The 24,340-nt window shown below is 41.8% G+C and overlaps 2 protein-coding genes across 4 annotated transcripts in view; one reads left to right on the top strand and one right to left on the bottom strand.

The window, feature by feature from the left end:
- Positions 1-18,578, top strand: part of ogdhb (oxoglutarate dehydrogenase b) — a 26,343-nt gene extending 7,765 nt beyond the window's left edge. For all 3 annotated transcript variants that reach the window (XM_073477476.1, XM_073477473.1, XM_073477474.1), the window contains exons 3-23: positions 2,918-3,106; positions 4,623-4,716; positions 9,042-9,157; positions 9,564-9,718; positions 9,864-10,010; positions 10,929-11,019; positions 11,590-11,769; positions 11,857-11,985; positions 12,314-12,493; positions 12,935-13,087; positions 13,644-13,746; positions 13,833-13,961; positions 14,062-14,212; positions 14,430-14,557; positions 14,657-14,835; positions 14,959-15,030; positions 15,118-15,243; positions 15,354-15,426; positions 15,514-15,677; positions 16,425-16,579; positions 16,664-18,578. In XM_073477476.1, the coding sequence (XP_073333577.1) occupies positions 2,918-3,106; positions 4,623-4,716; positions 9,042-9,157; positions 9,564-9,718; positions 9,864-10,010; positions 10,929-11,019; positions 11,590-11,769; positions 11,857-11,985; positions 12,314-12,493; positions 12,935-13,087; positions 13,644-13,746; positions 13,833-13,961; positions 14,062-14,212; positions 14,430-14,557; positions 14,657-14,835; positions 14,959-15,030; positions 15,118-15,243; positions 15,354-15,426; positions 15,514-15,677; positions 16,425-16,579; positions 16,664-16,784 (2,835 nt within the window). In that variant the 3' untranslated portion in view covers positions 16,785-18,578. The remainder of the gene's footprint in view (positions 1-2,917; positions 3,107-4,622; positions 4,717-9,041; positions 9,158-9,563; positions 9,719-9,863; positions 10,011-10,928; positions 11,020-11,589; positions 11,770-11,856; positions 11,986-12,313; positions 12,494-12,934; positions 13,088-13,643; positions 13,747-13,832; positions 13,962-14,061; positions 14,213-14,429; positions 14,558-14,656; positions 14,836-14,958; positions 15,031-15,117; positions 15,244-15,353; positions 15,427-15,513; positions 15,678-16,424; positions 16,580-16,663) is intronic.
- Positions 18,498-24,340, bottom strand: pargl (poly (ADP-ribose) glycohydrolase, like). The gene is made up of 16 exons (XM_073477477.1): positions 24,320-24,340; positions 22,878-23,437; positions 22,666-22,791; positions 22,466-22,555; positions 22,278-22,349; positions 22,099-22,185; positions 21,855-22,015; positions 21,689-21,768; positions 21,535-21,607; positions 21,190-21,265; positions 20,944-21,091; positions 20,783-20,861; positions 20,598-20,706; positions 20,364-20,460; positions 20,137-20,265; positions 18,498-19,771 (listed from the first exon to the last, which is right to left on the bottom strand). Exons 2-16 carry the CDS (start codon positions 23,433-23,435, stop codon positions 19,656-19,658), a joined length of 2,001 nt encoding a protein of 666 aa, XP_073333578.1. The 5' UTR covers positions 23,436-23,437; positions 24,320-24,340; the 3' UTR covers positions 18,498-19,655.

Below are 24,340 nucleotides of genomic sequence, written 5' to 3'. Positions count from 1 at the left end.
GTAAAACAAGGTTAAAGCATTAACAGATAAACAGATAAAATGAGGTAATCAAAAACAAATACAAAACATTACAGTCAGTTTTAGAGTAAGCCATGAGATAAACAGATCAGAGGTCCAGACAGCAAATGCCAGATTATCCTTAATTATTGTTTGTACTATTTGTAATGTTGTCAGGTTTCCAAGAAGTGTCATTGTGAGATTTGTACATGTGGGGTTTACTAAACAAACCACGATAAGTGAGTGAGTGAGTTTTGTGTTTTATGCTGCTTTGCGATCAGAATTAATAATTAATTAACTGAAAGCATGTATTGACCTGGTCAGGATCTGGATTTTGATAAGGCGGTGGATAGTTTTTCCACAGAAGCGGCTAATGAATAATCCTGTGGTGTTTCATCGTGTTCTTTGTGACAACTGATGGAGGTGAAAAACAGACGGCTGGGACGGAAAATGTTTTATATTGTTATGATTATGATGTTTCAGGAAAAAAGGTCAAATATGTTTGCAGAGTCCCTTGTCATGGTCTCCTGCAGCTGACTGATAATATGAGTGCAGCGAGCATTTTTCTGTTGAATCAACGTTTTAAAAACGGTGACTGTCAACCGTGAAAAAACGTTCACAACTGGTTCAAAAGTCAAAAACACTGTTTGAAGACGCTGATTAAATGTTTACATTTAGACTATGTATCACCAAGAATTGCAATACTGGCTTTCAGCTGAGAAGTTTTGGCGATGATAGGCTATTATTTACACATTTCAAAGGATAAAAATGTCTGAACATCATTTAAATGAAGGGATTAGATATCGAACCACTAACCGTCTGAATGTTGGAGGACTAGTCTGTCTTCTAAGCCTCTATCGCCCCATATACTTATATGGTGTGTAGCATCATATTTATGTCTTCAGCTCGTTCATCTGCACCACAAGTCCCAGTTTGATGGGATAGTTTGAGACACACACGGGTCATTAGCGCTGTCATTTCTCACTGGAATTACTAGGGATGCATGATATTGGATTTTTTGCCGATATGCCGATATTTTACAACTCATTTGGCTGATAACGATAACGATATCGATACCGATATATATAAATATATACTGTTTTTTTCCCCGCACCTGATTGCAGGTATCATCAAGTCTCATCTGTAGTGGAATTAACATATTATTATGCATACTCTTATCGTGTTGGCCCACCGGTAAATGCAGACATAAAATACAAAGCTTAAAATTATGAAATATTCATTCCATATTCAAAATAAGAAAAATACTTAAACTTACGTTATGTAAAACATGCCATATCCTCGCGCCGTCGGGCATTTAAGCTGATTTAATCAAGGAAGCAGCAGTCTATTTATTTATCGGCTTATTATATCGCCGTGTTATCCGATATCTGAATATATAATATAATTTTAAAGTCAGTATCTGCCGATACCGATAGCTTGCCGATATTATCGTGCATCCCTAGGAATTACATGTGTATTGGTAGCGAGGGCCAACAGATGTCTATTGAAGTTTGGCGTATGGTCACATAGTTTTGGAAGTGTGAGGATGAGTGGCACGTGAAGTCCAAACGGTAGTTGGTTTCCAGCACGTTGTTTTATTTCTAAATACTGGAAATGCCTCTTAACTCTCATGACTTTGTGGCAATGAGCTTTGTGGTTATTAGGATTAGCAGTATTACCAAAGTTATTCTGCTGTTACTGCACAGCTTGTGATAACTCTGACCCAGTGATACCGTAACTCTTTTAACAACAAGACTTCATGGGTCAAAGTCACTACTGTAAAGGTACAAATAAGGTTTCTACACAGCCAGAGGATGACTGAAATTACTGACTCCATGCCAGCAATTACTCTCCCCAAGTCAGACATGACCTAATTCTTACAATTCCTTTAAGCTGACAAAACAACACTGAATAGCTCTTTTGATTTCAGCCTCATAATTAAGACCTGCATTTACAAACAAATCTTCCAAATTACTAAAAAGGCTGCGTAAAAGCCAGGCTGCCAAGATTATCTCAAACTTTAACTACACCTTTTGGCGGGCCAAGTAGAACAACCTGAGATTTACAATCAATAGGCTGATAAACATCATTAAATGGATTAACTTGGAACCCTTGGACACAAACTTTCACATTGTAGATCATAAAATTTTTTTAAACAAGCAGTGTGTGTGAAAAAGGGAACGTTGGGATGGTTTTATAAATGACTGAACACACACATTTGAATCCACTGGTGTGATCGAGTGTGTATGGACTTTATGTGACAGAAGACAACCTACAGTTGTTATCCGGTGGTGTGTTATTGTTACTGTCCTTAAGTGTAATGGTGTTGTGGTAAAAACATTATGTGACACTCATCCTGAAAGCTGATATCTCACTGCAGAGGCGGATGTGAAGGAGCTTCCTTCACTAGTCATCTTTAAAGCTTCTCACAGCAGTAAGCCAATAACTCTCCTATGGTTAGAAACCTAGATCCAAGGTCAAAAACTGTTCACACATTCAGGGCCCATAGAGGAGACATCCTAGTGACACTTCTGATCCTGTGACTTTTCCTTTAGCCCTACCAGCTGCTCAAAGTTTTTACTTACACGCATGCATGATTTGCAGGCAGTGTGTCCTAATGTGTCATGGTTTGGGTTTTTGGTTTAGTTGTTTCCTGTTTTATTTCGGTAAATGTATCCTCATGTGTCGTGTTTTACTTCTTGTTTTGTCAAAGTACTGTACCAATAATCATCCCTACAATATCGATATCGAGGTATTTCTTCATAAATACTGTGATATTTTATTTTGTCTCTGAGATACTGTATATCTTGTATTGTGATATAGCTAAAATAAATCGCCCAGCCCTATATAGTAAATTAATAATTATAATACTTGTTTAAACGGGTTGATTAATTTGTCTCCTGTCATTCTCTCCCTGCAGTCCTGGGATATATTTTTCCGCAACGCTAACGCCGGGGCGCCGCCTGGTACGGCCTATCAGAGCCCTCCACCTCTCAGTGGGACTTCTCAGGGACTGGCCAGTGTCCAGACACTGGTGGGGGCTCAGCCCAATGTGGAGAAGCTGGTGGAGGATCATCTAGCTGTGCAATCACTCATACGAGCCTACCAGGTAAACTACAAACACACCTGAGCTGTCACACAGAAAATGTTTGCTGCCACACTATTAAAGGGTTTTATATTTATATTTTCAGCACACTCTGACCCTGACAGTGACATTGAGTGTGTCTCACTCCTGAACAATGCATATCAGAGGGACTGTTGTGTGATGATGTTTATCTTCACGCTTCTGCTATAAAGACAAGATATCGTACACTGAAATGATAAGAGAGAACAAACAGACAATAATCTTTGCAGTTTAATGGTAGGAGAAGATAGATTGTCAAGTTAAAGATGTGCCGGCTGCTGTTTTCATGTTGAAAGAATGTCATTGTGGTTTGGTTTATTGTACAAATAATCCATTAAAGGTGCAAAATGTTACAATTATCAACCAAATGTGAAGAAATAGCAGTTTTCATGTTATGTCAAAAATCTCTATGCATAGCATTGCAGAGATGCTAGAGTGAGCATGCTAACTCGCTAGCCCCGAGCCGGAAAACCTCTTTCACCAAGTGGTCCGAAGCTAGGTCGTGTGGTAGCGGTGTAAACACCAACACTCCCAAGGTAGCCCGGCTAGCTGCACGGCTAACTGAGCTAACAAGCTAACAATAGCTATAGAGTCATGGATGGATGAACAGAATACAGATAGAGGCAGTTAGTTGCTACTCTGCTGATATGCTGCCGCTATTTGTTGGGAGTATGAATTCTGCTGGCGAATTCTTACATAACGCAGCTTTAAATCTAAGTTTGGTGACATTATAGCGAATCAAAAATAAAATGTTAAGGCCCCAATTTAATGAATAGACTAATAATGTATGTCATGTAAATACATTAAAGGGTAACTCTGCCAATTTGACACATTAAAGTGTGTTTACAGATCTTGGGGAGTTCTACTGCATATGTGAAGAGGAAGCTGCATGTAATCTGATAAACTGCCTCCAGTGATGTCACTCAGTGGCTAAGTTGCATTGTGGGTAATGAAGGCAGCAGATTTTGTAAAGGGAGGAATAAAAAGGTGATATCTCTGGTTCTGCTGTATCGATTTTGATCAATTGTTTTTAAACTTTCCATAATGAGTCCAACAGTGTTTCAAAAACCTGGTGACTACATTACCCACAATGCAACTTAAAACAACCTGTAAACACACTTGAATGTGTACAGTTGGTGAAGTTACCCTTTAATCTGTATTGCTGTACATGCATCTACATTGCAGCCTCACAGCTGGGTGTTCCTTCTCGGAGTTTAGTTTTACTCTTCCAACTCTTGTTTACAGCCTTATTTAATTGTTTACTGATCACTTCCAGTTGTATCAGAGCTGTAAGTACAACCCAACGATGTCTCCTTTTTAGCACTTATTTAACAACATTTGACCTTCATCACTATCTAGGATTCTTGCTAACATGTGGACATATGTTAGGAAATCTTTTAGGAAGTGGTCAGCAGTTTGCAAGGGACACATAGACGCTAATCAGCTGTTTACAAAGTCTGACCTGTTGCACACACATTGAGCTGTGTCACCCTGTGTGTAGGTGCGAGGGCATCATATAGCAAAGTTGGACCCCCTGAACATCAGCTGTGTAGACTTTGACGACGCCCCGTGTACCGTTGGTTTCCAGAACGTTGGTAAGAGAAATATAAACCTGCTTTTCCAATAATCTCCACTCTGTCCCTGCCTGTCCATCTTTCTGTCATTTTGTTTTTGGATCCCTTTTGTCCTTAGACACTTGATCTCTTAGATTTGTCCCATCCCCCACCTTTAAGTGGGTGTCTTTTTCTTCTTTTCTGTCAGTTTTTCCTCCTTCTGTTATTTTCTTTGTCCATGTGATACACCCACACAGACAGTTGTGAGCTACGAACACGCACAGTGACAATTTGAAGAATCGTTGAAGTATTCTCTGAAACGCCAGGGGGCATACAACAAACAAAGAAGTGGCACAATGATGTCACTTTTGGTGCTCACACCCTCAAGGTGTTTTTATCAAAGTACAGCCGCACAGGCCCTGTTCAGATCTGGTATCAACAAAGATACTGATGCAGATGTTCGTAAACACGGTTTCTGTTTCCCCTGATCCAACCATCCAACTAGCAACTGCAATATCACCAGACTCCCTTAACAAATCGCATAATTTTGAGAGTTGCTGATTGAGGAGAAATGCATAAAAAACTAAATTTAGCTTTATTACGAAGCATTAAGTTGTTTCTTTCCTTGTATAAAGTGTCAGTTTGTTGCAGTTTATTTCTGTCTAAAGTCTGTTTTACCTGCCAAAATTTAGCAGCTGTTTGAACAGACTGTTTCAACTGATTTCACCATTTACACTGGATTTAAGAAAGAAGAGCAGTTTACCACCAAAATAGGCATTAAGTTCTTACTTTCTCTATGTAAAAAAAATATAATTTGTCCCAGCAATGTACTTATTTATTTGCATATCGGCCGAGGTTAATACCAGGACTTAGAGCTGTCCACTCGTGATAAGATAACTCAGGGCGGATGTTAATACCAGGTCTGAACAGGCTGCAGAACAGCAAGCAGGGCTGTAGACTCTTGTTTACTTTCATTTATATCTGAATATATTTGACCTGGTTATTATTTATTAATGTCCTTATTCATTCATTAATAAATCATGTTTTTACCTGCACGTTTATCCCTTTGATCTTATCAGCTCATCCTGTATAGCAAGTTATAGTTTCTGAGGAAACAAGGTAAGATGACGTGCTTTATGGCTGTTAACACACCAGTTTCAAGTGTTTTTCCTGAGGTAGGAGGTCTTTTCCCAAGAAAATTTCAGGTTATTCAATAATAAAAATATGCAGTTTCACATAAGTTTAGACCAGTATTATTATTAGGGATGTTAAAGGATGCCAGTTAATCACTGTTAGGAATTTAACTGATAAAAATGTATGTACCGACACTCAGGGATGGGTACAAATATATCAAAATAAAATACAAAATACCTGTATGAGTACATGTATATACTTAAAATACAAGCTGCAATATGGGTTGGATTTTGGAACCAGTCGTTAATTTGTGTTACTTAGTTTATCTTTCAAGTAACTTGGTGTTTACTTCCTTATACTTCTTAATGTAGCCAGCTCTGATATTGCATAGCACATCCATCATGTTGGTGGTTAAAACAGTTTTCTAAAGGAAAAACGTACAAAATATTTCATACATCATTAATGATTAACTGATAATCGAACACCCTAAAAGCTTTAAGACAAAACTTCCGACAGAAGTCCATTGGGGATGAACTGCAACCATTAAATCTGGTAAAAGTAATTAAGTTTTAATGCTCTTCACATTGATTTTACATTCATTCAGTTTAACTGGTCCTGCTGCACCCACACCTTTAGTTTGGCTTCAGTTGTCTCATTTAAAAACATGTTTAATCATCGTCATTACTGTGGCAACTAAACATGAACGTGTCAGTCTTGCCACAGTAGTGCAAATAGTTAGAACAAATTGGAATGTGTGTGTGTTTGCTGCGGTGCGTTGTGCACGCTTGCAGCAAACTGTCATTGTACCTAATGAAAAGGTTGGGCCTCTGAGTTATATAACAGGTGATTGTTATGAGCTGTAATAGGATGTTTCCACAGTTAATAGTGGTATTGTTCGGTTTCACCGTGTTCTGCTTTGTCCCGGTGGCGCTGAGGCTTCACAGAGGTCGAACAATAGGTTCGATGTCGGGGTCCAGATCAGCCGTAAAAGAATAAATGAGAAGCTGTGTGTGATACTTAGCCTACAGTGTGTGTTTTTGTCTCTCCATGCCTCCAGAGTTATCTCATTATAAAGAACGTCTGTGCAAACTGACTGCCGGAGGTAGGACCACAACTTCAGATTTGCTCTTTTTGTGGGGAATAACCTCTGACCTACATCCAGTGGTGTACAGCGCATTAATATCAAAAGCTCTAAAAGGCTGCTTTCAGTCTGTGGTGCTGGTGGTGAGGTTCAATTTAAAACCAGTTTCCTGTGGTTTATCATGAGCTTTTTAACCAAGAGGGATAGTGTTAAGGCTGTCTTGATCTCCTCTGTGTGGCTTTCATCTCCTCTCAGGGCTAACTGAGTATGTTGGGTGGTGCTGCTTGGAAAGGTGTGTGTGTTCGGTGTGTGTGTGTGTGTCAGCTCCTGCTAACCTTTGCCCAGAAGCCAGTGGGGTCAAACAGGACTAATCCCAGGCTTATCTGTGCCTGCTTCATTAAAGTGTTACTGTGATTAGATTGCAGGCAGACACTACTTGATTACTGTGTTGGAGGATCATTCTGACTCTACTTTGAAGCATCAAAGTAAACAAGCTCTGTGCTGTTTTTTGTATGTGCGGGTCGGTTCACAGAGGGGGAGGAAAGTCTAAAGATCCCTTATGTAACGCGGAGAGCTGACTCTGGCATATTGGATTGAAAACGCCCTGTCCTCAGCAGAGTACCCTGTACTAATTTGCTGACAGACGTAAAAACACAGTCGTAGATGCAGCCCTCCGCCCTCCCCTGTTCCATACTGTCTTATCTCTGTTTGGTGCAACCAGAACATCACATGCTTTAGATAAACACAAGCTGCCCTGTGATGTCTCAGACGGCTCCTCCTCAGAATATAGATTCAGTTTGACTAATCAGTCTCACCAATCAGTCCTGTCCTGTTTGTTTATTGTCGTTTGCTTTCAGCTTAAGCACATCAGCTGCTTCACACTGTGTCTAACATACGGTGCAGTTTATTATAAAGAGAAATCTGCTCTATTCAAGAATTCCTGGTGTGAGCAAAGTCCAGTCAAAGTTTGTTAACATAAACTCACAAAGCTAAAGAAAGTCAGAAAAATCGCTAAATTAGAGCTGATCTATTGGTTTACAGGTGCTATTTGTAAGAAAAGTTGATTGGCGGCCGACCCGTCCTACATCCCAAAGCGTCGATTGGAGAATGAAACTCAAAAATCACCTTTTCTTACAGATAGGTCCTTTAAAAAGATAAAAATTAGTTTGTAGCATCATTTATTTTTATTCAAAAATGTGCAAATTATTCTGAACCAAAAACAGAAACTTGGTATTTCAGTCGCTGCCCAGGTCACTTAACTTTTACCATCATTTATAGCAGCCGATGAGTTAGTCAACAGGAAATTAATAGGACTAATGTATTATAGATTAATCATTAAAGTGTTTTTTTATGGTAAAACTGCAAAACATTCATTAGGGCTGGCTTCTCAGTTGTGAGAATGTCCTCTGTGATAGTAAACTGAATATTTGGGGGATTTGAACTGTCTCCTGGATAAAAAGAACATTTTAAAGACTCGTAAGGAGAAAAGGACTGTTATATCCTGAGAAATTCATGTTTAATTTTCTTGAAAAGGACAATATAATTTGGTACTAATTAAAAGGAAAATAGAGATGTATAATTCAAATTATTTAGTCCAATTAATAACTGACATAATCTGCAGTCTTTTTATCAGTGGGGGTAATAAACATCTGTGAATATGACATATTTCTACCACCAAGCATACAATTAACTATTAACTAATTAAACTTTGGCTAAAATAATTGAAATAACAGATCTTTGTATTTTCTGTATAAAGGAACCCAAATTACATGGTTCTCTCCAGGAAACGTTTCAGGAAAGGATGAGGACATTTCAGACCCGTAAAATAAAGCAGCCCCAGCTCCTTCAAAGCTTACGAATGAAAGGATGGCAGATTGAAGCTCAAAGGGGATGTAAAATACTGTTTCTATTCCTGTCAGAAGTCTGACTGTAGCTTTTTAGACTAAATGTAATCTTCCAGATTAGACAGCTGCTCAGAGTGAAAACAGTGAAGATAAAAATAAAGCAGCCGGGATCACAGCTCTCTCAAATATCTCTCCTTTTACTGTTTGTCTCTTTCCCCCGTATCTCCCACCCTAACGTTGACCTGACTTTTCTGCTTGTCTGTGCTTGTTTGGCGGGCTTTCCCCCCATGTCACTGTCTTCACAACAGGTTTTTACGGGCTCGCTGAATCCGACCTGGATAAAGTGTTCAGGCTTCCCACCACCACTTTCATCGGAGGCAATGAGAGCGCTTTGCCGCTCAGAGAGATTATACACCGCCTGGAGGTAAAATTCTTCGACAATGGGTCAACGGCTCATGACCTGAAGGAAGAAATAAGATACTAAAGTTAACAATTACATTAGGGACTACCTCAAATCAAAGCCAGAATAAAAAGATGTCTAACTTTGAGGTTTGCCATTAGAAGATTAAGATGCAGGATGTTCCACAGTTTATGGGCATAAAGGAACATCAGGAACATCTAAACTGTGAGTCAATGTTAAGAGGCTGATGATGGTAAATAAAATTCAGGGTCTTAAATACGTCCCAGATCTGTAACTTTTGTTTTAATTTCTTGTGGACAGACAGCTCAACACCGAGTGCAGTTTCTCAGTTTAACAGGAAAATCAATACATAAGATTGGACACTTTATTTAAACCTTCACGTATCCTGACCTGTCCCTCTCTCTCCTAGATGGCCTACTGTCAGCACATCGGCGTGGAGTTTATGTTCATTAATGACGTGGAGCAGTGCCAGTGGATCAGACAAAAGTTTGAGACGCCCGGAGTCATGCAGTTCAGTCTGGAGGAGAAGAGGACTCTTCTGGCCAGGATGATCCGATCCACAAGGTCTGTCTGTGTTTCTTCACATTCCTCAACACACCTCAGTAATTAACTGCACAAGCATGCAAAACCGCTGGAGGGGGAGTCTTGGGGGGGGTGGGAGTTATTCTGAGCCACAAGGTGAAGCAGCAGCACCACCACCTGTTCACAGGTTTGAGGAGTTTCTCCAGAGGAAGTGGTCTTCAGAGAAACGATTCGGTCTGGAAGGCTGCGAATCGCTCATCCCGGCCCTCAAGACCATCATCGACATGTCCAGTCAGAGCGGAGTGGAGAGTGTGATCATGGGGATGTCTCACAGGTAAACAGTGTCATTACCTCTTCCATTACATTCATATCAAAGTTGGGCAGGCACTTTTGTTAAAGCGTCATCCTGACATGTATTCAGACATACAAACGAATAGTCTGCTTGGAACAATGATGAGTGTCTGACATGTTTTCCACGCTAAAAAGCATCATTTTAATGATAAAATCCTTTTCTTCTCCCTCATTAAAAAACTTAGAATTTCACTGTAAATGTTCACAGTGATTCTCAGTGTCCACTACTCAAAATTAGTTAGGGATATTGGGATATGGGCGCATATATGTGTTTGAAGAAAAGACAATATGGTGTGTCTGTTCTGCAGAAAAGTTCAGCTTTATATCACAGCTCAGTCTCAGTCACGACTACAGTTTTATCCACAACCTGTAAAACACTAATGCAGGAATATTAAAACAAGCTGACTACAGTTTATGACGCATCTTCAAATTGTGCCAGAAATTCAGTCGATCGTCTGGCACTAATATCGCTGATTGTTCAGAGAATTAATCTAGAAAGCTGCCCATAGCTTGCCCATACGACGACCAATCAGCAGAAATTCAGCACCAGTTTTTAAATTTTAAAATGCATCGTCCAGTTCAGAGCTTAATCCATACTGTGTCTGCCGAGATTAATACACACCTGGAGGAAAATTAAATCAGGGTTATGAAGATGTTCCCATTGTGGATATGACACTTTGATTGATTAACATATTTTCAAGTATACCACTTCAAAACTGTTTTCTCATCAGGGATATTTTTATCAAGCATTCATGTGCCAATGTTGTCAAATGTTTCAGATTTGGTTTCTTTTTTGCTTGGTTGTTGCAGCCTGTGTCAAGACAGGGTGTATTACATAACATAAGATGAAGTAGCTACTGTATGCCTGAATGTTCCTCCATGCGTCTGTCTTCATCGTCAGAGGCAGGCTGAATGTGCTGGCTAATGTGATCCGGAAGGAGCTGGAGCAAATCTTCTGCCAGTTCGACTCTAAACTCGAGGCTGCAGATGAGGTTTGGAGATTAACTGCTGAGAAAGAGAGCACATTTTGATTAAAGATGTTTCAGTAGCAATCTGTGGTTTTAAGGCTGAAAGCACTGATTGTGTTCACTGTCACTAAATCTGTTGATAAGTTTTTGGTTTAATTGAGGATTTGTTCAGTCAGAAATATCAGAAAATAGAGACAAATATCCAGCACAGAGCCCTCAGAGCCCAAGGTGACGTTTGTAAAAAAAAAGAAACATTTTTCCAGTGTTTATGCTAAGCTAACCTAATTGTGTCCTGACTCCATATTTACCGTACAGAAATGAGAGTGGTATCAGTCTTTTTTTATCTAAATCTCAGCTTATTTCATGATCATAATTTCCAAAACATCAAGTTATTCTTTAAAACTGCCAAAAACTAAAAAAGTTCCATTTAAAATGATAAAAGAAAGATTTGAGTTATGTCACATTTGAGGAGCTGGAATAAACAAAGATAAGAAGTCATTTGTTCCTTGTTGTAGTTTTGCCAAGGAAAATTAAATATCTGCCTAATCGGCCTGAATATGCTGCTTTAACTCCTTCCTGATGTCCTGCTCTCAGGGCTCTGGTGATGTGAAATATCACTTGGGGATGTATCACAAGAGGATGAACCGAGTCAGCGACAAGTTGATCACGCTGTCACTTGTGGCGAACCCGTCCCACCTGGAAGCAGTGGACCCGGTGGTGCAGGGAAAGACCAAAGCTGAGCAGTTCTACCGTGGAGACACGGAGGGCAAGAGTGTACGCTGAGTCAGGTTTTTATAGAAACATAAACATTTACTCGTGTTTGTACGACGTCTGTAACCAGATGATTTGATGATTTCACAGGTGATGTCAATTCTGCTCCACGGTGACGCTGCATTCGCAGGACAGGGTATCGTGTACGAGACGTTCCACCTGTCTGACCTGCCGTCCTACACCACACATGGCACCATACATGTGGTGGTCAACAACCAGGTACACACTTTAAGGAGCGTTAGCACACATTGTGTCTGAATTGTTTTTTATTACCTGGTACTAGGTTGGGAATATGTCCTCTGTGTTATCAGGTTTATACCAGCCTGAGCAGGAGGTAACACTCTCTTTAAAAGAGTTCACGTCTGATTTAGTGTTGCACTTACGCACTTCTTTCTACATTACCCAAGTAGAAGTTCTGAGGGCATCATGAAGACAGCAATCCAAGATCCTCATTTCACCCTTTCATCACTTTATTTAGCTAATTAATTACACATTGAATGCACAGCCTAGTTCAGTAATTAATAACATAATGTTCTCCGCCACACAGATTGGCTTCACCACAGATCCCAGGATGGCTCGATCATCTCCTTATCCTACTGATGTCGCACGGGTCGTCAACGCTCCCATCTTTCACGTGAATGCAGATGACCCGGAGGCTGTGATGTACGTGTGTAAGGTCGCTGCCGAGTGGAGGAACACTTTCCATAAAGATGTGGTCATAGACCTGGTAAGTATACAGGAGGTGTTGTTTATAACTCTTTCTAACTACATACATAATATTCAGAGTGCTGCCTCTGCTGAAATGATAGTTTGGGAATGTTTAAGTGGATCCGAGGCAGGACGAATAAAGTAGTTCTTTAAAGAGTAAAGTTGTAGATTATCAGGACATTTTAATCATCTACTGACATTTATTGCAACAGCTCCAGCGTTCCTAGAAACTGAAGAGAGCTACCCGACAGGTCGAGGAAGTTGAGCAACTAATTTCTCTCAGTTGCCCAAAATTCATGTTAAGTTCAGAAAGACAGTGCCGGTGGGGACAGGGAAGGTTTATGGGAAACATACAAGAGAAGAAAACCCTGTTCGGCAGCTTAAAAATATCAGGCTGGTCACTTGATCGTGTCAACAAGTGAACTCTCTCACGTCTAAACTATTTCCTCTTCACATTCAGGTGTGTTACAGGCGTAACGGCCATAACGAGATGGATGAGCCCATGTTCACGCAGCCACTGATGTACAAGCAGATCAAGAAGCAGAAAGGGGTCCTGAAGAAGTTTGCTGAGAAAGTCATCGCTGAGGGAGTCATCACACCACATGAGTATGAGGTGAAGTGACACTGTAGATGCTGTAATAAATGTAAAAAAAAAAAAACATTTGCAAAAATAAGAACTGTTAATTCTGTACACTGGCACCACAAAAAGCTTTGAAAGATGATAGAAAGTGACACAAAGAAAAACAACCACAGAAAAGTGCTTTTGAAAGAGTTACGTGCAAAATGGAAAAGCTACTCTCTTTTCAGTCGGTGGAAAACACTCTTGTTCTCTTCAGCAGTAACAAGACAGAATAATTTATGACTCAGCCTCCGAGATGTACTTTACACATTCCTGCAATCTTTTTGTCTAATTACTGCGTGGAGCTACATGCTTCAAGTGGAAGTGAATTCACTACCGTACGCTGAAGAGAAAGCATTTCAAAGCACTCAAATCCTGTAATGATTAGACTGATGAATGAGTTCCCATGTGGGGACACATGGCTTACTGACTGTTAGCATTCAGCACAAAGCAGCACAGTGTGTAATTCCAGCCTCACAGAGCTGTTAGCATGTAGACTTTTCTTGTTAATTATTAACTTAAAAATTCAACTCACATCCATCTCTTTCAGGAGGAAGTCGCTCAGTACGACAAAATCTGTGAAGAAGCTTACACTCGCTCCAAAGATGAGAAGATCCTTCACATCAAACACTGGCTGGACTCACCATGGCCTGGTAGGAGGATCATATTTGTTCATTACTGAACAAAGTTGGGAGATTTCGTGCATCCATGGAGCTGTTATTTATGTGTGTGTCTGTAGATTTTTTCACACTGGACGGACAGCCCAAATCTCTGAGCTGCCCTTCCACTGGAATCAGCGAGGAAGAGCTCGGACATATTGGAAACATCGCAGCCTCCGTCCCACTGGAGGACTTCACTATACACGGAGGTACAGCAGTCCACTCTCCTCCTGTGCGAACTACTGTCCTCTCAACATGCTGTTGGCATCTTTCTTATCTGTGTTTCTGCTGTCCATGTCCATGTTTTAGGTTTGAGTCGCATCCTGAAGGGCCGAGGAAACATGGTGAGTCAACGAGTGTGTGACTGGGCTCTGGGGGAGTATATGGCCTTTGGTTCTCTGCTGAAAGACGGGATCCATGTACGACTCAGTGGACAGGATGTGGAGAGAGGCACATTCAGGTACACGAAAAGGGAAATTCAGTTTTACTAACTGTCTTTTCTTCCATAGTTTTTTTGTGTTTTTATTTTAATGCCTCCCTGCCGGCAATAGCCATGGCTGGAGGCAGTATGTTAGGGGATCTCTAACATGTTGTAACTCAACAGGAACTTGACTGGAGTGTGCAGGCGTACAGCTACAAGGCAGTAATTCAGTTTTTTTGTCTATTTTGCTTCACAGCCATCGACACCATGTTCTTCACGACCAGAACGTCGATAAGAGGATCTGCATCCCGATGAACCACATCTCCCCCAATCAGGCTCCTTACACCGTCTGCAACAGCTGTTTATCTGAATATGGAGTCCTAGGTGACGTCTGAAACACTCTGAAACTCTTCGAAAAATATTCTCTGACGTCACTTTGCTTATCACTGAACATGCTCTGCTCTTCTCCTCTCCTGTGTGCAGGTTTTGAATTAGGCTTTGCCATGGCCAGTCCCAACGCGCTGGTTCTGTGGGAGGCCCAGTTCGGAGACTTTCATAACACAGCTCAGTGCATCATCGACCAGTTCATCAGCTCGGGTCAGGCCAAGTGGGTCCGACAGAACGGCATCGTACTGCTGCTTCCTCACGGCATGGAGGGGATGGTAGGAACTGAGAAACCTGATCTGCCACATTCTGGATTCATCTCTGATTATCTGGATTATAGTGTCATGATGCTCCAACGATGTCTGTTAAAGGCTGTTTTTCTTATTTCCTCCTCCTCTAAGGGTCCAGAGCACTCGTCTGCCCGACCTGAGAGGTTTCTACAGATGTGCAACGATGACCCGGATGTTTTCCCTGTGAGTTTGTGTCAGAAACACTCAAAAAGGAACATAGATGCATTATTTTGTTGTTGTGCTCATTTTCATCTCGTCATTTCTCGTCAGAAACTGTCAGAGGACTTCGCAGTGCGTCAGCTGTACGACTGTAACTGGATCGTTGTGAACTGCTCCACTCCCGCAAACTTCTTCCACGTCCTCCGCAGACAGATCCTGCAGCCCTTCAGGAAGCCTGTAAGTGCCACAACGTGACGGAGGGCAGAGAAGGTGACTCAACACACAAGATAAGGTGGTTCAGGTCACTGAACCTCTTCTATGCTCTCTCTTTATCTCTTTACCTCCAGCTGATAGTGTTTACTCCAAAGTCACTGTTGCGCCATCCTGAGGCCAAGTCCAGCTTTGATGACATGCTGCCAGGTGAGCACTGACACAGACCTCTTCTCATCTGAAACATAGGGTAGTCTCTCTTTAAGTTAATGAGAGTTTGTATTTGTCATCCCGCAGGGACCCACTTCAAGCGTATAGTCCCAGACAACGGACCTGCAGCTGCCAGCCCAGAAAAGGTGAAGAGAATCGTTTTCTGCACCGGCAAGATCTACTATGAACTGACCCGAGAACGCAAGAACAGAGGGATGGACGACTCCGTAGCTGTTGTCCGCATCGAACAGGTAAGTGTTGATGCAGTGTGGTCCAAGTGTATGTAGGAAAGTGTGCACAGGGCATTTTGGAGGTGGAGTCGGTGCCTCGGTACCCCTGATAAAATGTAAATAAAACAGAATGTGATCATTTGCAAACAAACTGTGTTTACTGACAACAGTTTTCTGCCATCAGATTCACAATAAGATCATATTTACAAAAATCACATAGTGTTTTTGGAATAGAGAGATTTGATACCAGCCAGCTAAAATACACCTGATTTCCCTCATCGTGATCCATGTATCACGTGCATTAAATTAAGAGTAAGCATATATCTACAAAAATCAATGAAGCTGATGAGGTCAAACATGACATATATGGTGAAGGAAGAAGTTTAATCAGGAATTGCATCAGGAAAATGTCAAGACAACAGTCGAACTACATTGAGCACACGGATTAAAGCAACAGTTTTTATTGAATGAATAATGTGCATCTTCATCATCCTCGTCCGACTCTGATGAAGCCAAAATGTAAAGAAAAACCCTGCCGTCAGTGCCGATTTAGTCCACTCCTGTGTGAGAATTGCGGGTACGACAGTGTTAGTGGCAGGGGATTGGTTAGAGTTAGAATAACCCATCGGTCAGATGTTAGTACCTGACCTACACACAGGAACAAATCCAGTTTCCAGTCAGAATTGGGTTCTGACAACCCCAAAATTATGGGAAATTGGGTTCAAAAACTTTCGAGCACTCTTAACATCAGATTTCTTTCTCTTTCAGCTCTCACCGTTCCCATTCGACCTGGTGAAAGCAGAATCCGATCGTTATCCGAACGCTGATCTGGTGTGGTGTCAGGAGGAGCACAAGAACCAGGGCTACTACGACTACGTCCGGCCTCGCATCCGCACCACCACGAACCGTACCCGCCCCGTCTGGTGAGTTCGATGGCACCAGAAAAATGATTTCACTGAGTATCTGTGCATAAGTGTGTGCGCTCATGGCTGTGCGTGTGTTCGTAGGTACGCTGGTCGTGGGCCTGCAGCAGCTCCGGCCACCGGGAACAAGCAGACTCACCTGACGGAGCTGCAGCGTTTACTGGACGCCGCCTTCGATCTGGAGGCCTTCTCAGGAAAACTGTGACGGCTGGCGTGCTCCTCGCTCCACCCACAGATCCGACCTGCTACAGCTCTTCAGTGCAGGTTTCCTCCTTAAAGACTGGCTTTAACCTTTGCTTACAACATTTTGCACTGATGTGTTTTTCCTCAATATATTTACATATCACACCTGTTATCAGGCGTAAATCAACGCACAACGACTTACTGACTACGACCACTGTTACCATGACGATCTCGTGTTCACACCAATGGACACTATTCCACGAATAAAAAAGTGCATTGAATGTATGACTTTATACAAAATTAACTTGTAAGACAAAGAGTTTTATTCACTTTGGTTTAGTTAATTTCAAAATAATATCAACCTGCTCCGCACACCCAGAATCCTACTGAAATCCTGCAAACGATCAGCTGCTGAACACATATTTAATTTATTGATCCGTGGCAGATTAATGGCTCAAGAAAAGGTAACCGAATAACTGCAAAAATGCACATTTTTAAAGGAATAGTTCGACATTTTGGGAATTAAGCTTTTAGCCTAGAATTAGATGTGATCGATATCACTCTCAGTCAGCTAGCTTAGCTTAGCATTTAGACTGGAAACATCCAGCTCGGCTCTGTCCAAAGCTCACTCATTCACATTATATCTTGTTTGTTTAATCTGTTCAAGAATACATTGTAAAAATTACAATTTATGGTCTTAAGTGGGGTTATGTACCAGATAGGAGTGTCATAATTTTTTATTTTATTTTACCAGTCAGGTTTTCAGAGGCTAATTCAGAGGTAACTGGTACATCTCGTCTTCTGTCCATCATTTTGAATTTATGATACCATATCTCAAAAATGACAGAGAGATAAAAAGGTACTAATGAAATCGAATTGTGGAAAAGGTTTTGGGGATCTGCCACCTGGTGATTGGGAACTTAAATGGTCAAAAATCTCTTCCAGATATCTGTACCATGCATGAAGGGCTGGATGTGTGTCTAACAATAGAAGAGCCGTCAGCGCTGAAATGATTTAAAATGACTTTTGTACGCTTTAAAGGTGCGTTAAAGTGGATTTTGTTTCCTTCAGGCAGAGCCAGGCTAGCTGTTCCCCTTGTTTCCAGTCTGTATGCTAAGCTAAGCTAAGCTAACCAGCTGCTGGCTGTAGCTTTGTATTTTCTGTACAGACCTGAAAATGGTAACGATCTTTTTCTTTAAACTGGATTTGAATCCAGCAACTACAGTGTGATAGTGACCACATGGGACCTGGCAACCCTGCTACCTGAGATTGGTAAATGGTGAAATGTTTACATTATGATAGCTGAATGGTTGGAGTAAAGAATAGTAGGATTATCTTCAAGCGCCTTCATGATGTATTTGAGTTAGTGACAGAAACATTCATGTCTGCCTTCTGTGAACGACATGTTTCAGTTGAAGATGAACATATTTCTGCACTTTTATCAGACCTGAGCAGCGACGCAGGGTTGTTTTTATCTGTGTATCCAGAGGGAGAGGCTCGCTGCTCGTACAGACATTCAACACAAACACACCTCTTTTTTTTTTTCTCCATATATTCTGCTTCAGTTCTTCCTGAAATCTGTATTTATTTTCTCCTCCATGGTCCACTCACCGTCCTGCCACATCACTTTAATCGTCTCCGTTTGTGCCAAATGTAACTTGAAATTACATTGTTTTACTTCAATAAACAAATCATGCCAGCAACAGTAGAAACTCATGCAAAGACACAAGATTCCTCAGATTTAAAGGATGTATTTATTTTGATATAGTGTTGTATGTTTTATCGTTTTCAATAAATGATGATTATGTTGAAAAGAGCCGTTTTTCTGTCCTCTATTTGAGGAATTACAACAATCTGTCATTTGCAAACAACATTACAGCACGTATACAGCCACAGCATTCATTTATTCGAGCTCAGTTCATTTTAATTCTTACAGCAGGAAGCTTTATGAGCAGGAGCCAGTTCTGCCCCGAGGTTTGTCTCTCAGGTTCATCAGACACAGCGCAGGCAGCAAAACAAAGTGCTGCAAAGGTTTTTACTGTAAGTACCAGGGCCCTTCAGGAGAAAGTAGCTCCAGTTACAGTCAGTACCAACTTAAAGACTAAAGTTTCTGGTCTAAAAGAAACTCCTTTACTTAAGTAGAAGTACTAATACCACACTTTCCTGTAATCAAATGTTATTATGGGTCAGTCTGCTGATTATATTCTCCATTAATTGATTGAGTGGTTTGTAAAAATTCTGAAAAACAGTGAGAAATGTCGTCAAATGCTTCACGAATCACTTTGAGATCTACTTTCATTGCCGTCAGTTTTTATTTTCAAAGCCCACAATCACAAATTTGCCTCAAGGGAGATTTTAATATAACCCGAACTAGGGCTGAACGATATAGTGAAAAATACGATTTACAATTTATTTTCACGTAAGACAGAAAAAGAAGCGGCTCCTCACAACCGACAAACACCAGCCACAGATTTTTTTGAATTCTTGCTCAAAAACTCACTGACAATCAATTATCCAAATTATGGCTGCACAATATGGTTAAAAAATTTATATTTTCAGATTCTACGACTGCAATCTGCTTTATGATTAGTGGAAATGATCATTTTTGCATCACAATATTCATTTTCAACAAAAAACAAAAGGTTTGTGGGACAGGACGTCTCTGCAGCTCTACAGTGCTTCATTAAAACAATGTTTTGTCACATTTTACCTGCAGGTCGTACTGATATCTGTCAAATGTAAACCATCAAATGAGGCTAACAATGTGAGAATAATAATCATAATCTTCACAAAAAACCAAGAAAATTAAGTCTGTACTCCTTCATTTGTGTTACAAAAACATTCCTGTTAGATTTTAGTGCAACTTCAGACGCAGACGTGGACATGAACGTCCTCACAGGTGACTCCTGGAGGGTTTGTAGCGGTTCCTGATGAAGTCAAACAGATCCACATGTGCTGTCTTTCTGTCCTGTTCAGAGCAGTAGTCCTCCAGAAGTTCAAACAGTTTCCCTGTGAAGGAGAAATTAGAAAAATTAACAACAGGACTGGATTTAATAATCAAATCTCCGATTCAAATCGATCTTCATTCGAATGATCTGATATCGATTCATAAAATCCCGAGATCGATCTTTCAACATGTCTTTTCTTTCAGAAGGCAGATTTTCTGTCTGTCAGGGAGGGTTAGGGTTCATGGTGCATTCAAGTGCACTGGAAAATGCTTCGTAAACTCTACAATCTACACTCGAATGGCCACAAAGGTTATTTAAAATGGGAAAGTTTCAATTGTAAACTGAAAAATCTCTCGGTGAATCAAAAATGAATCGAATCAAATCCAGAAATCAGTGACGACGCTCGGCTCTAATCAACAGACTCACCGACTGTCGCCCCCTCTGAGAGCAACAGGTGGTGAATCTCCTGCAGGTCACGCTTCAGTGGTTCATCCTGGAAGGTGAAGAAGGCCAATCCTCTCCTCGCCTTCGCTGCCGCCATCAGCTGGATCACAGCTGAACGAGAACATGAGGAAAAAGATCAAAACAAGTCTGTCGTTTGATCTGCAGCGGTGAATCAATGTATTGATGGAGGGATGGACGGACGTGGGCACCTTTGAGTTGTGAGTCTCCGTGGAAAGCTCCACAGCCCCACTTGCCCGTGGCGATGTCCGGCTCGTCGTTCCTATCAGCCTTAAATCCACAGTATGCCTTCAAGGACACATTAAAGTCATGTAAAAACGACAACTACAGATGAAACATCAAATAAAAACATGAAGGTCCTGTAGAAACACTCAGCAAACAAACCGTAGGTAATAAAATAACGACATATTGTTATAACACCTCACCTTGTTGAGCTCCCGTGTCACCTTCGTCATGCTGTACTGCTCCCTGCTGTGTCTGAAATGCAGAGCGTCGATGGCTAAGATCTGCCTCTGTCTCCGACCCCACTCATCTCTATAAAGATCAGATCATAACTGTGAGAAAAACCAAACACATTCAAATGTAAGAAACATAAAGCGAGTGCTCGTACCTTTGGAGGCGGTCCACGTGAGGGCCGGCCCACTCGAAGGTGTCGCCAAACCCGCTGTACCGGCTGAACTGCTGAGAGCCTGAAGAACATCGAGGGTTAAAACACTCAGCTGTGATGAAAACCCCACAAGAAAAAACAACACAACAACATTTCATTCTCACCTGTGATGATCAGACACTCGTTGTCGTCGAGTTTCTCGGTGAAGAGGCGGGAAACGATGAGCTCTGGATTGATGAGGAACAGGATCTCCTCCTGCACCAGACCAGCGCCCAGAACACCTCCACCGATCATGTTGCAGGCAAAATCCACCTGCGCACACACACACACACACACACACAGCAAACGTCTTAAAGTCAACTCTGGACCGAAACAGCTGGAGATCATCAGCGCTTCAGGTCGGTTTTTACCTGCAGCATGCCTGTACCTTCAGTCTCGATGGTGCCGTGTGACGCCACGTGCAGTTTAGACATCTTCTCCTTACAGCTGCCACAACACAAAGAAATGACTTACATTCACATTTTATCGGCCATGCGAGCAGCACCACTTTGGTCCAGACTGAATCGCCCAACAACTATTGAATGGATTGCCTCGACTTCATTTGTTTCTGACAGGGGCTTTGTTCTTTTTATTACATGTCACAAGGCAAATAATTTTCTGCTGTCTTTATTTCTTTTATCTCATCTTTATCAGATTTATCAGAAGCACTTTGTAACCTGTGTTGTGACTTTTTAAAAATAAAGATCATTACTTACTTTCTCCAGGTGGATATGTCCGTGTCTCTGAGGCAGCGCCTCTCAAACGTCACCAGTCCAGTTGGTTTGGAGTCTGCAAAGACATCAACAACAGTCACAGATCTTCACTGATGTCTCACAAACAGGATGAAGACGAGGTTTAGCATCAACTCACTCTCACCTGTAACCTCTTTAAAGTAATGCATGATGGCCCTCAGCTTCTCCTTCTTCCGCTCTGACCACTTTCCAAACAGACTTCATGCAGAATGAGAATCGAGAGTTTAACATACAGACACAACACAGGATGGAGAGTGTGTGTATACAACGCTGTGTGTCCTGACCTGGTGAAGTTGATGGTGGGGTAGTTGTGGTACTCTGCGTTGGGGTTGGTGGCGTTGCGGTGAGGGAAAGTGCAGAAAAACGCGTTCGCAAGCAGGCAGGCTATCTGACCTTGTGACAGCGTGATGCTCGCATGCTTTCCTCTCTGAAGCAGCGGGATGGCCTGAAAACATGGACACACACTCCGTCACCATCATCACCAGCGCGACTGAGCTGTAGAGTCACTGGATCCGGTTGGTTTCTTACCTTGTTCACATAATCCGGCAGCTTCAGGGCCAACGCAGCGATCTTTGGAAACAGTGCGGGGAAGTAGTTTTCCGTTTTCGGGATGCACTGGAAAGAAATATGATCGTTTATTATTGTGAGAAAGTTTCAGTCACAAAACTGACGATTCAGTCAATTAAAGTCAACACATGGACACTGACCTTCACAAAGATGGACAGAGCATCAAAGGACCATTGATCTTTATACTTCGGGTTACATTTGATGATAGCTTCCTGACAAGGGACAGTTTGAAAGAGTAAGGTTGAACATTTTGTGTTCCTCTGAGACAGATTAAACAATATTTGTGTAAAAATGTCCAAATGCTGATTGTTGTTGGCTGCTAACAGACCTCCACATCATTAACGCTCACTGTCGTCTTCTTGGCCAGACCTTTGAGGTGCTTGGAGATCTCCTCCCACCTCCTCACCTTGGTGGGCGTCTGTGGACAGAAATAGTCAAACTAGGACGTAAACTTTTAGACGGTAGGTAACTGAAATCATGTTTTTCTGTGCAGATCTACATCGACATAAATCAGGTGAATTGACACACCTTTGTAAATCCAGTCTTGACAACAGCAAAACTTGACGGTGAAGACGGCATTTTCACAAAGTTATTGTGCCATATGTCTCTCCCGCTCTGGGCTCTGAGTCCTCCTCCATTGTTGAAGGCATCCACCTGAGGAAAAAAACAACACCAGTCATATTCCACAACAACTGTCCAACACCGGAGACAGAGAAAAGTGTGAAAGGACAAACTCTTACATCTACGAGGACAGTGTGCGTACGGCTGAAGTCCAGGCGTCCAAGCTTTCTGTTGCATTGTGGGAGACGTTTCAGATCGTCCAGCTGACAACACGATGAAGAGCCGTGGTCCCTCCAAGTTGCCCCTTGCTCGTCCCTCCGAGTCGCCCCTTGCTCGTCCCTCCGAGTCGTCCCTGGCTCGTCCCTCCGAGTCGCCCCTTGCTCGTCCCTCCGAGTCGCCCCTTGCTCGTCCCTCCGAGTCGCCCCTGGCTCGTCCCTCCGAGTCGCCCCTTGCTCGTCCCTCCGAGTCATCGCTGGCTCATCCTTCTTAGTCCGCACTGGCTCGTCCTTCTTAGTCCGCACTGGCTCGTCTTTCTCTTCCTGTCTACAGCCTCCAGCCCTGCTACTGGAGGGTGAGGTGGAGGAGGAAGAGGAGGAGTGGCCGGCCTGACTCGAGCTCTCTTTGCCGTTTTGCTCCCTTTTATGCTGGCCACATTTGTCACAGGGGTTAGGGTCCTCGAACTGCATCAGGTCTTTCACCTGAGAGCTGTCGTTGCGGTGATGAGGCCTGTCCGTCATCTCTGGAGGTTAAAGACAGGACATGACAGAAGCTGTTGTTACTTACATGGACAATATTTCTTCAATGTGACTGAAATCATTCTGATTGGAGTTTCTAACTGAGACACTGAATAAAGTGATTTTAATCAGAATGTCACTTTTTTGACATTTGTGATGTGGTTGGTTCAACCTGAAATAAAACAGGAGAAGAAGATGGAGTTTTTTTTTATTTTTCTTTGATGAATATAATCTAAAAATAATAAGTTACTTCGCCACAACACTTGTACTTAGGCACAAATATGTTTTTAATTTAATGCTAAAGCTACCACACAACAGCAATGCTAACATGCTGATGTTCAGCAGGTTTACTATCCTAGCTGAGCATGTTAGCATGCTAACATTTGTTATTTAGCGCTATTTATTAATGTAACTCACTACATTTTCTCAAGTACTGTACTTAACTTGCACTTTACTTGAGTATTTCCATTATCTGCTACTTTATACTTCCACTCCACTAAGTTTTGGAGCCAAATATTGTAATTTTTAGTAGTAATTTTTTCGCTGACGTCATGTTTCACGTCACGAATGCGCCGGAAACGGTTGTAACAGAAGCGAAAACAACAATAGACCCATTGTGAAAGAAGCGTCTGTAAAACGGTGGATACATTATTTTGAGCGTCACAACCCCCGCGAAATGACTCGCTACACTGTCATAATTTGACCCACTCGGTCCAATAACTTTTGGAAAGTCTAGAAGAGACGCACGATTGATTTATTGTATCCCCCTTCAAGCTAGCCGGGCGCCAAACCGGAAGTTAGCCGGCTCGATGCGACGCAGGTATGTTTTTGCGACCCGGATGTTGATACACGTCATCACTTCGCGCGGCGGACTGTAGTTCGTTCACCTGGGTCTTTGGTTGAGATTA

Source organism: Pagrus major, chromosome 12 (assembly GCF_040436345.1).
Source record: "Pagrus major chromosome 12, Pma_NU_1.0".
In the NCBI taxonomy this organism is placed as follows: domain Eukaryota; kingdom Metazoa; phylum Chordata; class Actinopteri; order Spariformes; family Sparidae; genus Pagrus; species Pagrus major.
The sequence above is the reverse complement of the archived record's forward strand: the minus strand, read 5'-3'. Positions and strand labels throughout refer to the sequence as shown.

Bases quoted from the DNA above. Each gene is read 5' to 3' on its own strand.
- pargl (XM_073477477.1), bottom strand. From the start codon at position 23,435: ATGACGGACAGGCCTCATCACCGCAACGACAGCTCTCAGGTGAAAGAC. The intron at 22,350-22,465 runs GTCTGTTAGCAG...GTCCCTTGTCAG, and splicing joins TGAGCGTTAATGATGTGGAG to GAAGCTATCATCAAATGTAA. The intron at 20,707-20,782 runs GTACGAGCACTC...TGATCTTTATAG, and splicing joins CACGTGGACCGCCTCCAAAG to AGATGAGTGGGGTCGGAGAC.